This window comes from Mus caroli, chromosome 14 (genome assembly GCF_900094665.2).
Source record: "Mus caroli chromosome 14, CAROLI_EIJ_v1.1, whole genome shotgun sequence".
In the NCBI taxonomy this organism is placed as follows: domain Eukaryota; kingdom Metazoa; phylum Chordata; class Mammalia; order Rodentia; family Muridae; genus Mus; species Mus caroli.
In genome coordinates, this window is record NC_034583.1 from 14,006,776 (window position 1) to 14,020,566 (window position 13,791).

Sequence of the window (13,791 nt, forward strand, 5' to 3'; positions counted from 1 at the left end):
GAGAGAGAGAGAGAGAGAGAGAGAGAGAGAGAGAGAGAGAGAGAAAGATTAGGGGATAGTTTTCATTTCTCGATTAATTATTCATCATACAAACCAAGGTCTCTCTATATTCAGCTATCCACTACTCAGATGTACGTGTTTAGAGCTTTGCCTCTTGCAACTTTCCTAAAAGAAATTTTAATTTTCAAGTGTGATTTTTTTTCCCATTAATAATAAATGGGTCAAGTTTTCTTTCTGACATCACAAAGGCTAGAATAAAATTGTTAAATTGTCATTATATACTAAATTGGTGCTTGAACTATTATTAGGTTTTATAGATTTCAAAGACTCAATTTGCCCACCAATATTATGGCTTTGATAGCCTGTGATTGTTCAGATGGTATTGGGACTGGGGATTTAGGACAGTTGGTGGAGCACCACCCTGGTATACACTATCGTGGCTTCTGCTCCTAGCACTGCGTAAACATGATGTGGTAACCCATGTCCATAGTCCTAGAACCCTACCCAGGAAGTAGAACAGAAGGATGTGAGGTTTAATTCCATCCTTGGTGCATGCAGATTCATCCTGGGATATGGAAGACCTCGTCTGGAGTATAAGAAAAAAGATGGCCAGGCGTGGTGGCGCACGCCTTTAATCCCAGCACTCGGGAGGCAGAGGCAGGCGAATTTCTTAGTTCAAGGCCAGCCTATTCATAGATTTGTCTTTCTGCCAGCTTCTGATAATTAAAACTTAGAACTCAAATATAGTTTTGTGATTCAAATAGAAGTTCGATCCCACTTCTAATGAAAGGAATAGTACTGAGTTTTTCTATCAGGGTTTAAATGATTCATATTTGAGTGTATTTTTGAGGTTTCTCATAGTTTCTTGTTTTTATTTCTTTTTTTAAATTTTTTAAAATTTTTTTGGTTTTTCCAGACCAGGTTTCTCTGTATAGCCCCGGCTGTCCTGGAACTCACTTTGTAGACCAGGCTGGCCTCAAACTCAGAAATCTGCCTGCCTCTGCCTCCTGAGTGCTGGGATTAAAGGCGTGCACCACCACGCCCGGCTTATTTTTATTTCAATATAAACAAATTCCAAATTCAGAAATAAATTAAGATAAGGATGAGTGGAAAATTGTTTTGGAAGAGAAACTTTTCTCTTAGCTGGAGGAACTAAATACCCCAGGTCTCAAATGATGACATCATTTCCTGTAGCGCATAATTCTTACTATTTTAATTTTTAGTAATAGTGAAAAATGCTAAATAATTTTATAAATCCAATCTGAATGAAGGAGACTTATATTTACGTGAAATGTAAATATTTTACTTCATTAAGTTGGACTGTTGGGTTAAAATTAAGCAATTTCAGTGGCACTTAATAGCCAGGTTTTAAATCTAGTATGCTGGTTAAATTTTCCAGCTGTAAGATCACCCCACCCAGGAGTTTTCAACTATAGAAACTTGTTCTAATTGATTCCAGTCCTTAACATGTAATAGTTGCAAATTTATTTCTCACAGCAATATGATCTATGTTTATATGTATATTTTATGAAATTAATCCCATATTGGGCTCTTAAAGGTATTTAATTAGTCAATTATAGTTCATTGGTCATATATTTATAGAAATTTTTTTACCATAAAAATGAAATTTTGGTTTATGTAGATTTCCTATTTCAGAATGACCTAGCCCCCTATTTATTAGCTGCATTTTGAACTGTATTTATATATTAAAACCTTATTTTGGAGTTTAAAAACTCCTATACTGGTCTTATAATTTGAGGTATCGCTGGTTACCATGTCTTTTGTCTTAAGGGCATCAAACATGTCCCCTTCTTCACCATCAGCAATATCAGCTTTTGAAGAATTTGTTCCTTTCTGTATAAAATACCTGGAGGTTTTTCATCCTTTCTAAGAAACATGCATTTCCTTTCCTTGGGTTTTAGGTCCCTCGTTGCTAACCTTGCAGCCGCCAATTGTTACAAGAAAGAGAAGCACCTTGACCTGGAGCGGAACTGGGTGTTGGTAGAGAAAGCCAGAGTTTACTACATAGCTGTAAGTGCCAGCTCCTGTGTGGAGTCCTGTTAACATGATAGACTATAGCTGTTGCTGATATGTGTTCAGTTTTTAAAGCCCTGTACGTAACCCAATGTGCCTTTCTTGAGCATGTGCTTGATTCATTAATATAATTATGCAATAGAAATATAATCATTATGGGTATGAATTTGTGTTACCACCTTCAAGTCTACTGCTTTAGAAATATTATAAATAACTGCTCAGTCTCACAGAATTTTCTGCTGTTAAATCCCGTTCATAAGGTCTTTTGAAGTAGTTTTACAAACATTTTTAGCAATTTATTACAAATGATATGAGCACTGTATAAAGCCATAGTAATGGAAGTATGTACTGCTAACAGTTTGAGCTTATTTTCTTAAAAAGAATCATGATTGCTATTTATTCCATAGTAATTAGCATGACACCTTTTAGTTTAATATTTTAGAAACATTGATTGTGACAAATCTCTTAAATCTAAAATAGGGCAGCATATAATTTGAATTAAGTTCTCTGACATAGAAATAATTGGTTAAGAATTAATTTTCTAATGTTGGAAGTACACTAAAATTTCTCTTGAATTAATCAACCTATGATTACCTAGTTGTAATCTGAGTTAAACCTGGCTGCTCACACAAGAGTATAACCTGTTACTTGATAGTAGGATCTCATGTCATACACAGCTTGGAAGAACAGCTGCTAGCATTCTACTCTCTGAGCTGTCTGAAACAGCTGGGAAGGCGTGTTTGAAATCCGTTATCTTGTAAATATGTGTTTATTGAAGATATAATTATTTATTTCAGTCTAGTGTCAATGTCCCCCACGGCACATTTATGTGCATTGCTGTAGGTAGGTTTTACAATGTGCTATTTAAATTCTTAAATGGAATTATATAGTAGAAATTCATACTACATCTTCAGCCAATATGTGAGAAAACCATTGCTAGAATTCAAGACTTTCTTTCATTATTATTTCATTTTAGTCTGTTTCTTTAAATGATTTAATTTGTCTTTAGGTCCTGTTATTGTATGTTTTTCTAGTGTTTTTATTTGTTTGAGACAGAATCTCAGTATGTAGCCCAAGCTGGCTGCAAATTACTCTGTATTTCACAGTATCTACCAGTGTCAAGTAGGAACTGCACCTGCTTGGAAGCATAATGGCTTGAAGAGCATGTGAGTGGAGTGTAAGGCTTATCCAGTGGACTGCACTACTGTCTTAGTGAATGGTGGGACTGTTGCAGAAAGGTTGAAGACCCAGCTTGCAAACAGCTCATTACTGCTTTGATTTACTTGGTTTTAATCAATCTGTGGCTCTTAGTGTTGCTTTTATGTTTGAAAGTCCTTTTCATTTCCAGATAGATCTTTTGCTCTATATATTGGTTTATTTCAGAAAGGAGGATATGTATTCATCTATCTGTCTGTCTGTCAATCCATCCTCCTTTCTTCCCTCCCTTCCCTCTTACTCACTTGCTTTTGATGCAGTCTGACTTTGTGACCCAAGGTGGGCTGAAATTCAGAAGATAGCCAGACTTCTCCTTGAACTCAATGTGATCCTCTTGCTTCAGTCTCCTAAATGGTGGGATTACAGCTGAGAGCCAAGGCACCCGCTACCTGTTTGGTTTTGGTTTTGTTTTGTTTTGTTTTTTTGAGACAGGATTTCTCTGTGTAGCCCTGGCTGTCATAGAACTCACTCTGTAGACCAGGCTGGCCTCGAACTCAGAAATCTTCCTGCCTCTGCCTCCCGAGTGCTGGGATTAAAGGCATACACCACCATGCTCGACTCTTTTTACTCCTGCTTCTGTAGTGGAGATTATATGTGTGTACACCATGCCCAGCTTGAAAACTTTTTATATACCCAGGATGCTGTACTTTTTAGTGTTCATTCAGTAGATACTTAAAATGTGGAGTTGATGACCCATTTAAACATGAGTTACATGTGCCTGTCCTTCCATGGAGACCAGAAGAGATCTTGGGATCTGGCAGAGCTAGATTCCACAAGCCACCTGATGTGGTGCTGAGAAGAGCAACCATTCTTAACTCCTGAGCCAGCTCTTCTTCAGGTCCCTGGCTTTGTTTCTGTTATTGCTGTCATAGTCTACTTTTTCTTCTCTTTCACTCTTGACTTACTTATTTAAAGCACTTATCTTGAGGAAAACAGGCTAGAGTCTTATTTTGGTCCAACTTGACATTATCTACCTTTGAATTGGAACCTATATACCTTTTCTATTGTATGTGAATATTGATATGATTCAGTTTAAGTTTGTCTTTTTATTTATTCTTGTTATCCTTTATTATTTTTTATTTCTCTCCTATCCTTTTATGATAATTTAGTACTTTTATCTCCATTGTGTTCTTTCTCTTCTGTTGGGTCTTACTCTGTTTCTTCCTTTCCCTGCTGTTTTGGAGTGTAATTGCACACCTCACTCACTCGGCAGGCCTTGTTTTCACATGACATAATAGGACTTCATACAGTGTGAGAGCCTTGATACTCTATTTCCCATTTGTCTCATCTAGTCTCTATGTAGCCACTGGTTATTTAAATTTGGGGTAATTTTAATTATTTTTATATAGGTTTTGAAGTATGTAATCCAGAAAACATACATTACACATTTTACTTATATATTTACAAACACTATCCTATTTTGTATAATTATAATAATATAATTATGTTATTTTTAAAAATAATCAAATAATGAGAAATAAACCGTACTTTTTTTTTTTTTAAATATAACTGCCATTCCAATGTTCCTTGTTTCTTTTCCTTAGGATCAGGTTCCCATCCAACATCATTCCCTTTCTCCTGAGAGCTCATTCCTGAACAGTTCTTGTATTCAGATGTATTAGTCATAAATGCTTTTAGTTTTCAGGTTTGAAAACATCTTTGTTTTATATTTAGATGTGAGTAGCATTTTTGCCACACTTGTTTTGCCCTGCCAATTTCATTTTTCTTTCATTCTCTGAATGCTGCTGCCCATTCTCTTCTTCTTGAATTATTCTTGATGAGACAGGCACTGTCCTTGCTTTGCTTGCTCCATGTGAAGTATTGCCTACCTCCCTTCTACCCCTTTCTCTGATGCTTTTTCTTATGCTACTGGCTTGGCTGGTTTAGTTAAGATATCTTAGTATATATTTCGTGTGTCTTGGCTTGAAGTTTGCTTAAGGTCCCTGAGCTACAACATTAGAATTTGTATCATCTGGGGGGTTTTCAGCCATTGGCTCTTCAGATTTTCTTTTCTGCCTTCATACCACTGGACAGTGTTTCATATAGTTCACTCCTGTTTCTTGTTTCTTTGAATTTCTTTTTCTCTTTGTCTTTTACTTTAGCTACTTTGTGTGGCACCTTCCTGTTCACTAGCATTTTCTTTTGGAGTATCTAAACTCTCATTAATTTATCTAAGCATCTCAATGTTGTTTTCATATCTGAAAACTGTGAGTAGCATTTTTGCCACACTTGTTTTGCCCTGCCAATTTCATTTTTCTTTCATTCTATGAATGCTGCTGCCCACTCTCTTCTTCTTGAATTATTCTTGATGAGACAGCCGCTGTCCTTATATGTCCATATCTGAAAACTGAGTTGAGACTTACAACTATTGCTTGTCTCTGCCTAACTTTTAGAATATATAGACAGTAGGTCAGGAACCCTTTGGTGGTTGCTTATCAGATATTATCTCTATAATTTATAACAGTAGCAAAATTATAGTTACAAAGTAGTAACAAAGATAATTTTATACCTCATGGGGGGTGTCAAAACAACATGAACTGTATTAAAGGGGCACAGCAATAGGAAAGTTGAAGACCACTGATATATAGTTAAAATAACTTTTATGACATTCTCTGTTAACCTCAGCACATACATCATTTCTCGGGCAGTTTTGGTGCTTGATCCCTTTTTATGAATAGTTGTATTTGTCTGTGTCACATTTGTGTACTAACTGTTACCTATCTGTAGTGTTATTGTAAATCTCAACATTTATTCTGGGATACAGTTATTTGTAACAGGTATTGTGCTTTGGAATCTTGTTCTTATGATTTTTTTTTTTAGGTCTATCTAAAGTAGTACCTATTCATGACATTAGTTCTTCACCAGTGGCAATTTTTCTCTCTTGGAGACATTTGATAACATCTGAAGCAACCTTTTTATATTATGATGACCAGGTGGTTCCTACAGAATAGGGGAGTTTACTTACCATCTTATAATCATGAGATACCATTTAAAAAAAGAAAACCAAAAAAAAAAAAAAAACACCCATGATTTCAGAGTTAAGAAAACTTTTGGAGCTGGGGAGATGGCTTGGCAATTAAGATCACTGGCTGCAACGCCAGAGGTCCTGAGTTCAATTCCAGGCACCACATTGCTCACAACCATCTATATTTATAGTCCAAAGGTATCAGATACTCTCTTCTTGTGGGCACACATACAAGGAGACAGAACACCCAAATATATAAATAATTTTTAAAAGAAACTTGTAGCACTATTTAGCTGATTGTTAGAGCCATTGCTACACATATAGAAAGATATAGGTTCAGTCCCTAGAACACAAAAACAACTGTCCAAAAAGCTACTCTGTCTAGTTCTAGATTTTTCTATGGAGCATCTCTGCCTTTCTGATGCTCTGGTTTGTCATTTTACTGATTGGTTTTGTGCCAATGTGACACAAAATGGAATAATCACAGAGAAAGGAGCTTCAGTTGGGGAAATGCCTCCATGAGATCCAGCTGTAAGGCATTTTCTCAATTATTGGTCATGGGGAGAGGGCCCCTTGTAAGTGGTACCATTTCTGGGCTGGTAGTCTTGGTCTCTACAAAAAAGCAAGCTGAGCAAGCCAGGGGAAGCAATCCAGTAAGTAACATCCCTCCATGGCCTCTGCATCAGCTCCTGCTTCCTGCCCTGCTTGAGTTCCAGTCCTGACTTCCTTTGGTGATGAACAGCAATGTGGAAGTGTAAGCTGACTAAACCCTTTCCTTTCCACCTTGCTTCTTGGTCATGATGTTTGTGCAGGAATAGAAACCCTGACTAAGACAGTCATCTATAATTTATGGGTTCTCAGACTACCAGCTGTTTTTTTTCTCTGGTTTTGTTGATTGAGATTGGGGTTGAAGGTGTTGTTCCCTGTTTTTTGCTTTGTTTCAATAGTGCTGATATGGGTAGTAATGGTGGCGGGAGGGGGGAGAGGGGGTGAGACACAGAATCCCTACAAAGCGAGGTGGGCTTTCAAGTTCAAAAACTTGAAGTTATTATGCTTGTTTACATGCCTTCTCTACTACTTCAGCTGTCTCATTATTTTGATATTTTTCAGCAGAGATCCCTACATTGGTTCTGGGTTTGTTTGTTTTTTCTCTCTCTTTTTATGATTGGCTTTTTTTGCAAGATTACCTAGCTATTTTTCCTCTGACTTTGACCTGTTAATAACTGAAGCATGCATCATCTCCATATTCACTCTGTACTGATTTTTCTGGAACGCGGTATTTGTCTTCAGCTGCAGATTTATATTCTGTTGGTTCTTTCCTTTTCATTATCTCTAGACTGTTTTTCTTTTTCTTTCACCTGTGAAAGTCCCAGAAAAGGATAAAACCACCACCAATATATCAGACACAGTCTTCTGTTGGAGACAGAACTGAAAATATATGATTAAAAAATAGCCTTTGGTTTATGCTGAGGTGGTTTCAGTCTCTGCACTCCTGCCACAATATTCTAGATCCTTTTTAAAACTCCTTTATAATTTTAAAATAAATCTGAAATCTCTTCACTGAGATTATTGTGCATATACGCATAATTACTAATGCCATGCTTTTGTGATACTTTTATTGCTTTAATTCCACTGACAGTACAGTATGATTTTATTGAGAAATTATGCATTATTTCTATTAAACTGTCTTTCTGGAGAAGTTTGCAAGTTTAAAATATACTGTAAAGAACTAATCAGAGGACTGGAGAGATGGCTCACTCTTAAAGACACCTCCTCATGTGCGGGACTCAAGTTTAGTTTCCAGCTCCTACAAGGCTGCTCACAACTATCTTCCACTCTAGTTCCCTGGCATGTGGTATCTCCAAAAGCATTGCATCCCTGTGGTGCCCGCATGTACGTTCAGACAAAACAGTCATAGACACACATGAAATCAAATAATTTTTTTCAAGAAGCCAATTACCAGATCTCAAGCTTAAATTTTTTGTGGGGAGAGTTTTATACTTCAGGGACAACCAGTGCAGTGGTGGGTGTTTATAAGTCAGCCAATCAAATTTTGAGACAGGAGATTCACAATTCAAGACTAGACTGGGCAGCATGGTGACATTCTGTAAGTAAGTAGTTTGATTTTTGTTTGGCTTGTATTTAAAGAAAGTCTTTGATATTAAAAAGATATTTACAGTAGCTGGAGATACAGTAATTGGTAGAATGCTTGTCTACCAGCACAAATGTAGTTGTGCTCACTTACAGATATGTCAGAAGTTCAAAGTCATCTGTGACTACGTAGTGAGTTTGAGGCCATTCTGGAATACAGAAGACAGGGTCCATAATTTGGTCTGCCAGCATTGGATAAAGAGAATATATAAGTAATGAAATGGATAGTTGCTGTTTTTAAGGACTTAACTTTTTGCAGTGTGTTCTGAGATGTATTTAAACTGATGCATGATTATAAAAGCAGCCATCCTTTTGATTATGTTCCAGTTTAAAGTATGTTACCTGGTACTCTTTTTTATTAAGGAGGAGCAGTAGCTATGAAAGCAATTGGATCTGTCCTATCATAATTAAGAGAAACTGAGAAATGTAAAGAGATGAATTTAACAGAAATAGTACCTAATGTTTATTGAGATTTGCTTCCTTCTCTTCAAAATCTAGCAAAACTTTACTAATTTATAGACTTATTTCAATTGATTGTTTTAGCCTTGTTAGACCATAAAAAAGTTTTAATACTAACTTTTAAAAACTATACTCATGATAATATATGTTAGCAGAAAAAGGTGAACTAATGGATCTTTTCTTAAAACTTAAAATATCCTGTGAAAGATAATTGATTAAGTAAAATGCTTAAATAGAATTCAAAGTGCTTCTTGAAATTTAGTAATTAATCTTTGCAATATTCTTCTGAGATCATCAAAAAGTTGGGACAGTTGAACTACACTTGACCTTTTATCCAAAAATGTCAGTTTTTGTGTTAAAATTCCATTGTCTTGGTAAAATAGGTGTTTACTCTATAGATTCATTCCTGGTTTTTGTTATTTGTTTTTTTAACTCTATTTTTTTTTCCCAAGTGCCCTAATCTGGACTGCTTTTTGCTTTTTTAGGGCTTACCTGATCGTATTGAGCCTTTATCTGACAATGGCCTTACACGTAACCTTAAGGTGCACTGCATTTAAAAAACTAGACTAGTAAGTCAGGCATAAAGGTGTACGTCTATAATCCTTGGCCTCTGGAGTCTGAGCTGTGTTGGTCTATTGTTTTGTCAACCTGACACAGGTAGAATAATCTAGTAAGAGGGGATTTTCTCCAGTAGATTTGCCTGAGGGCAAGTCTGTAGAACAGTTTTGATTAATGTTTGATATACGAGGGTCCAGCCTGCTGTGGGCAACACCAGCCTTGAGCAGGGATCCTGGGTTATATTAGGCGAGAGAGAGAGAGAGAGAGAGAGAGAGAGAGAGAGAGAGAGAGAGAGAGAGAGAAAGAGAAGCCAGCTGAGCAGTAGATAACAAGGTGGATAAGCATCTTTCCCCATTCGTCTCTGCTTTAGCTCCTGCCTCTGGGCTTCTACTTGGGTTCCTACCGTGACTTCCCTCTATAATGGATGGTGGTGTGGACTTGTAAGCCAAATACACCTTTTCCTCCTCCCCAAGCTGCTTTTGCTCATGCTCTTTATCACAGACATAGAAACCAAACTAAGGCAAAAGATCACATGAACTCAGGTTGCGAAGAGGCCAACCTGGGCAACACAGGTTCTTGTATCCCAAATAAAAAGTGAGTATATGAGTAAAACACTGAAATGAAAAAGAATGGGTTGTTTGTTTGACTAGAGCTTTTTATGTTAGTGTATATCCAACAATACAAATGCGTCTCTGCCATACAGGTGTGTACAATTGTATGTGCCAAATTGGTCTCTCTTTAAGTAATGGCCCAAACAGTGAGGTGTAGCATAGTAGATAATGTGAAAAACTCAGTTATTTCTCTTCTCAGTCATACACACACACACACACACAAACGCACGTGCGCGGCATTCATACAAACACACTTAGAGACAAGGTCTTACTTGTAGCCCAGGTTTACCTCAAACTTGAAGCCATTCTCCTGTCTCGGCCTCTCCAATGCTGGGATTCTAGGCATATACCACCAGAGTCATTCTTTAATTGTCATAGTTTCTTGAGAACATTTTCAGCAAGTTAAATCCCCCCCCATGACCTTGAACTTTGAATCCTCCCACCTCTACTTCCCATCTGCTGGGCTTGTAAGCTTATACCACCATGACCAGTTTATGACAGGCTGGGAACCAAATCAATGACTTCATGAGTACAATGCAAATCTCTCTACCAATTGAACTAGAGCCACAACCTCTCAGCCATCTAAATCCCATCCATATAATTTTTTTTAGAGAAATGCCTGGTGATCTCTTTAATAGATATAGATTTTCTAGTTAGATAAAATTTTCATGCTACCACAAAGAAAAAGAAATCTCTGCTAATATCAATGTCAATATTCAACTAACAGAATAATCTTTTTACCTATTTAAAAGAAATAAGGTAGTCTTGGTTGTAAAAGCATAGACTCTAAAAATAGGTTGGAAGCTTTGGATTTGTGGACTTACTGCAATACATTGAGAGTTTATTATTTCTTGTGAAATTGGAGATCATGCTGTATCCTGGTCACATTTGTAAGAAAATATGCATATGTGTACACATAACACGCTAAATTAATTAGTAAATCATCGACTCAAGTATATTTGCTTCTGTTTACTTTCAGTATTATAGAGCAGCAAGCAATAAATAGCTTGAGAATATTAACTTTACAGAATATAATAAATATGAACAAGAGAGAAAATATATAAACATTATGACAATAGTGTATGTTTGATGAAGTATTTGTTTGTCTTTGGAAAGGTATAGAAATTGAACAAAAAAAAAATAGCCCTGAATATTGACAGACTTTATCCCACCATATTTACTGATCATATTATAAAATTTTTATAGTTCAATATGATTTAATCAATAACTTGTATTGTATCTGTCCACCAGACAAATGGGATTGAATCAATTTTAACAGCTTTATTGCAGTATATCCATGCTGTTGTGTCCACCATTTAATATACACAGTTCAGTGGATGTTCGTGTATTTATAGAATTTTGCAGCCGTCATCATAATCTAATTGTAGACATGTATGTCATCACTAACAGACATCTTGTGTCCATTAGCACTGCCCCTGGAGTTCATCTTCTGCTCACTTGCTTCTCTCAGTATAGCATTCGAGTGCCATACTACAAGAACTTCCAATGTTTCTAGTCAGACAGCTAGAATGCTTTTCTTTGTTTGTTGGCAAATATAATGGGGGTGGTATGTATGTTTTGGTTCTTTGTTCTTGCCTGTTTTTCTACTGCAGGTCTTCAAGAGAAGATCTTTTGGCTTTTATTCTAATTTATTTCTTCAGTGTATGTATGTTTTAGAGTTGGTTCTTAAAATGCCAGTTTTTCCTGATTTGTGTAAAAATGCAATAAATGGGATTTCAGGGGGTGGTTTTTGTATGGAGGGGGGGTTAGGATGGTGCAAAGTGACCCACCCTTTTCCTTCCAGTCCTTACCCTGGGAGACATGTTTTCACATGTATTTATATATCCCATGGTTATTCTCAGAACAACTTGGGTATCTCGTCTGTATAATAGGTATCTTCTGAGTCCAGGATCTTGACTGCACCATTGTGTTTCATTGTTTGGCCTCCTTGCTTACAGATCCTTAAAGCTCTAGATTTTTAACTCACTCATAATCTCCTTTTCACTAATATTGTTCTACTGTCACTAAAGTTATTGACGATTCTAAATCATTGAAGATTTCTGAAAGACAGGAGGCTTCTCTTCCAACTTCTGCTCCTCTTGTCTTGTACCAGTGCTTCTGACGACCACCCTCGACTGCTTTTCTCTATGACTCCACTTCTCCTATACCACCTGATTCCCACATTACACTCCACACAGCCTCCTCATCAGTCTTTAAGTGACTTCATCTTTTAAAGTATTACCTTCTGTTTTAATTAACTCTGTGAAGAATCCAGCCCATTTTTAAATGCTAAGTCAGAATTTGCAATTAAATATCAAGGAGAATAATCCTCCAATGATTTTAGTTATATATTTCAGACTGACATACACACACACACACACACACACACACACACACACACACATATATATATATATATATATATATATAAAATCAAGCTAGCAAACACCATATAGCCCTCATTTAAGGCCTCAGATATGTTTTTCACATTTTGTGTGGCTTCTAGGTTTAATGTGTCTTTAATTTGGAATGAGTAATAAAGTAAATATAGACTTTAAAATGTTTTACCTGTAAACATCAACCAGCTTTACTGCAGTCCTCAGATATTTTGATATGGTTGTATAGTAATTATCAATATTTTCTAAAACTGATGTGCGTGTGTGTTTCCTTTGTTAAGTCAACCGAGAATTATATTTTGTAAAAATATACTAAGGTATTGGCTCAGACTCAGTTGAAACAATGTGGCTTATTATCAACAATAAGCAGATTCTTTAAAATCAAATGCCTTATTTATTCACTTTTTAAAGGCATGTACATATTTTTACTCTTGGATATAATCAGTGGCTTTTTAATGCTTAGTGCTCTGCTAAAGAGCTTCTGTAATTTCATTTTATTTCATCTGTCAAGGTTAGTGATCGTGATGGTTTTAAGGTGCCCTCTAGCCTTTTCCCTCCCTCAGATGAGCTGAATTGCGACTACTTTGTAGTAAGTTTGTTACACAGTATGTAGACACTGGTGAGAATCAGTATGGCCACTGGCTTATTAGTTTCACAGATGCTTCCATAATACTTAGTGCACTCCTGGGTATATTAAATTATCATATCGTGACAGCAGTCCTGAAACATGCCAGTCTTATAAAGCCGTATTTCTGAGAGCTAGAGCCAGGCTTCAGTGAACCATAGCTGACTTGCCATGTTAATTTCCATAACTATCATTTCCAGGGGTGGCAGTATTTCGAAGACATGAAAAATCTTAATAAATCTACCCAGTTTTAAAAAAAAATCACATTATGTTACCTTATCACAGGGTTTCTAATCACAAGGTCTGATTTTCTTCAGTCCCAATTGAATCGTTTCACAAGTAATGATAAGCATCTTTACTCTTATCATGGGTTATTAAATATTTACTTAAGTGTACAATATACCAAAACACAATATTTTGAATGTTCAGTTTTCTCAGTATGTACTGTTCGTGCTGTGAATGAAAACCTCTTACCATCTCATATAGCATATTTACATATACAAATGATTTTGCCTTAAGTAGGAAAGACACAGCTGACAGAGACATAGGTTAATTTGCTTTCTTAAATTGCAGCAAACTGTTCTGTGATTCTTTTGTGTGTTTGGGGCTATGTTGTAGAGAAAGAAGTCATCAAGCAACATTGTGAGGACATTGGCCTTTTGTATCTAATCCTTAATAAACTTATATACCTCAAAATAGAATATTTCTTTGCAAATTCTTACCTTCAAATTATTAATAATGGAAGGAATGCATTTTTTAATCCTGTAGCCCCCTCCC

At 36.3% G+C, this 13,791-nt stretch overlaps 1 protein-coding gene across 2 annotated transcripts in view; it reads left to right on the forward strand.

The window, feature by feature from the left end:
* The window catches only part of Adk (adenosine kinase), a 398,197-nt gene that overhangs the window by 188,470 nt on the left and 195,936 nt on the right, over window positions 1-13,791 (forward strand). For both annotated transcript variants that reach the window (XM_021182427.2, XM_021182428.2), the window contains exon 6: window positions 1,923-2,031. In XM_021182427.2, coding sequence (XP_021038086.1) covers window positions 1,923-2,031 — 109 coding nt within the window. The remainder of the gene's footprint in view (window positions 1-1,922; window positions 2,032-13,791) is intronic.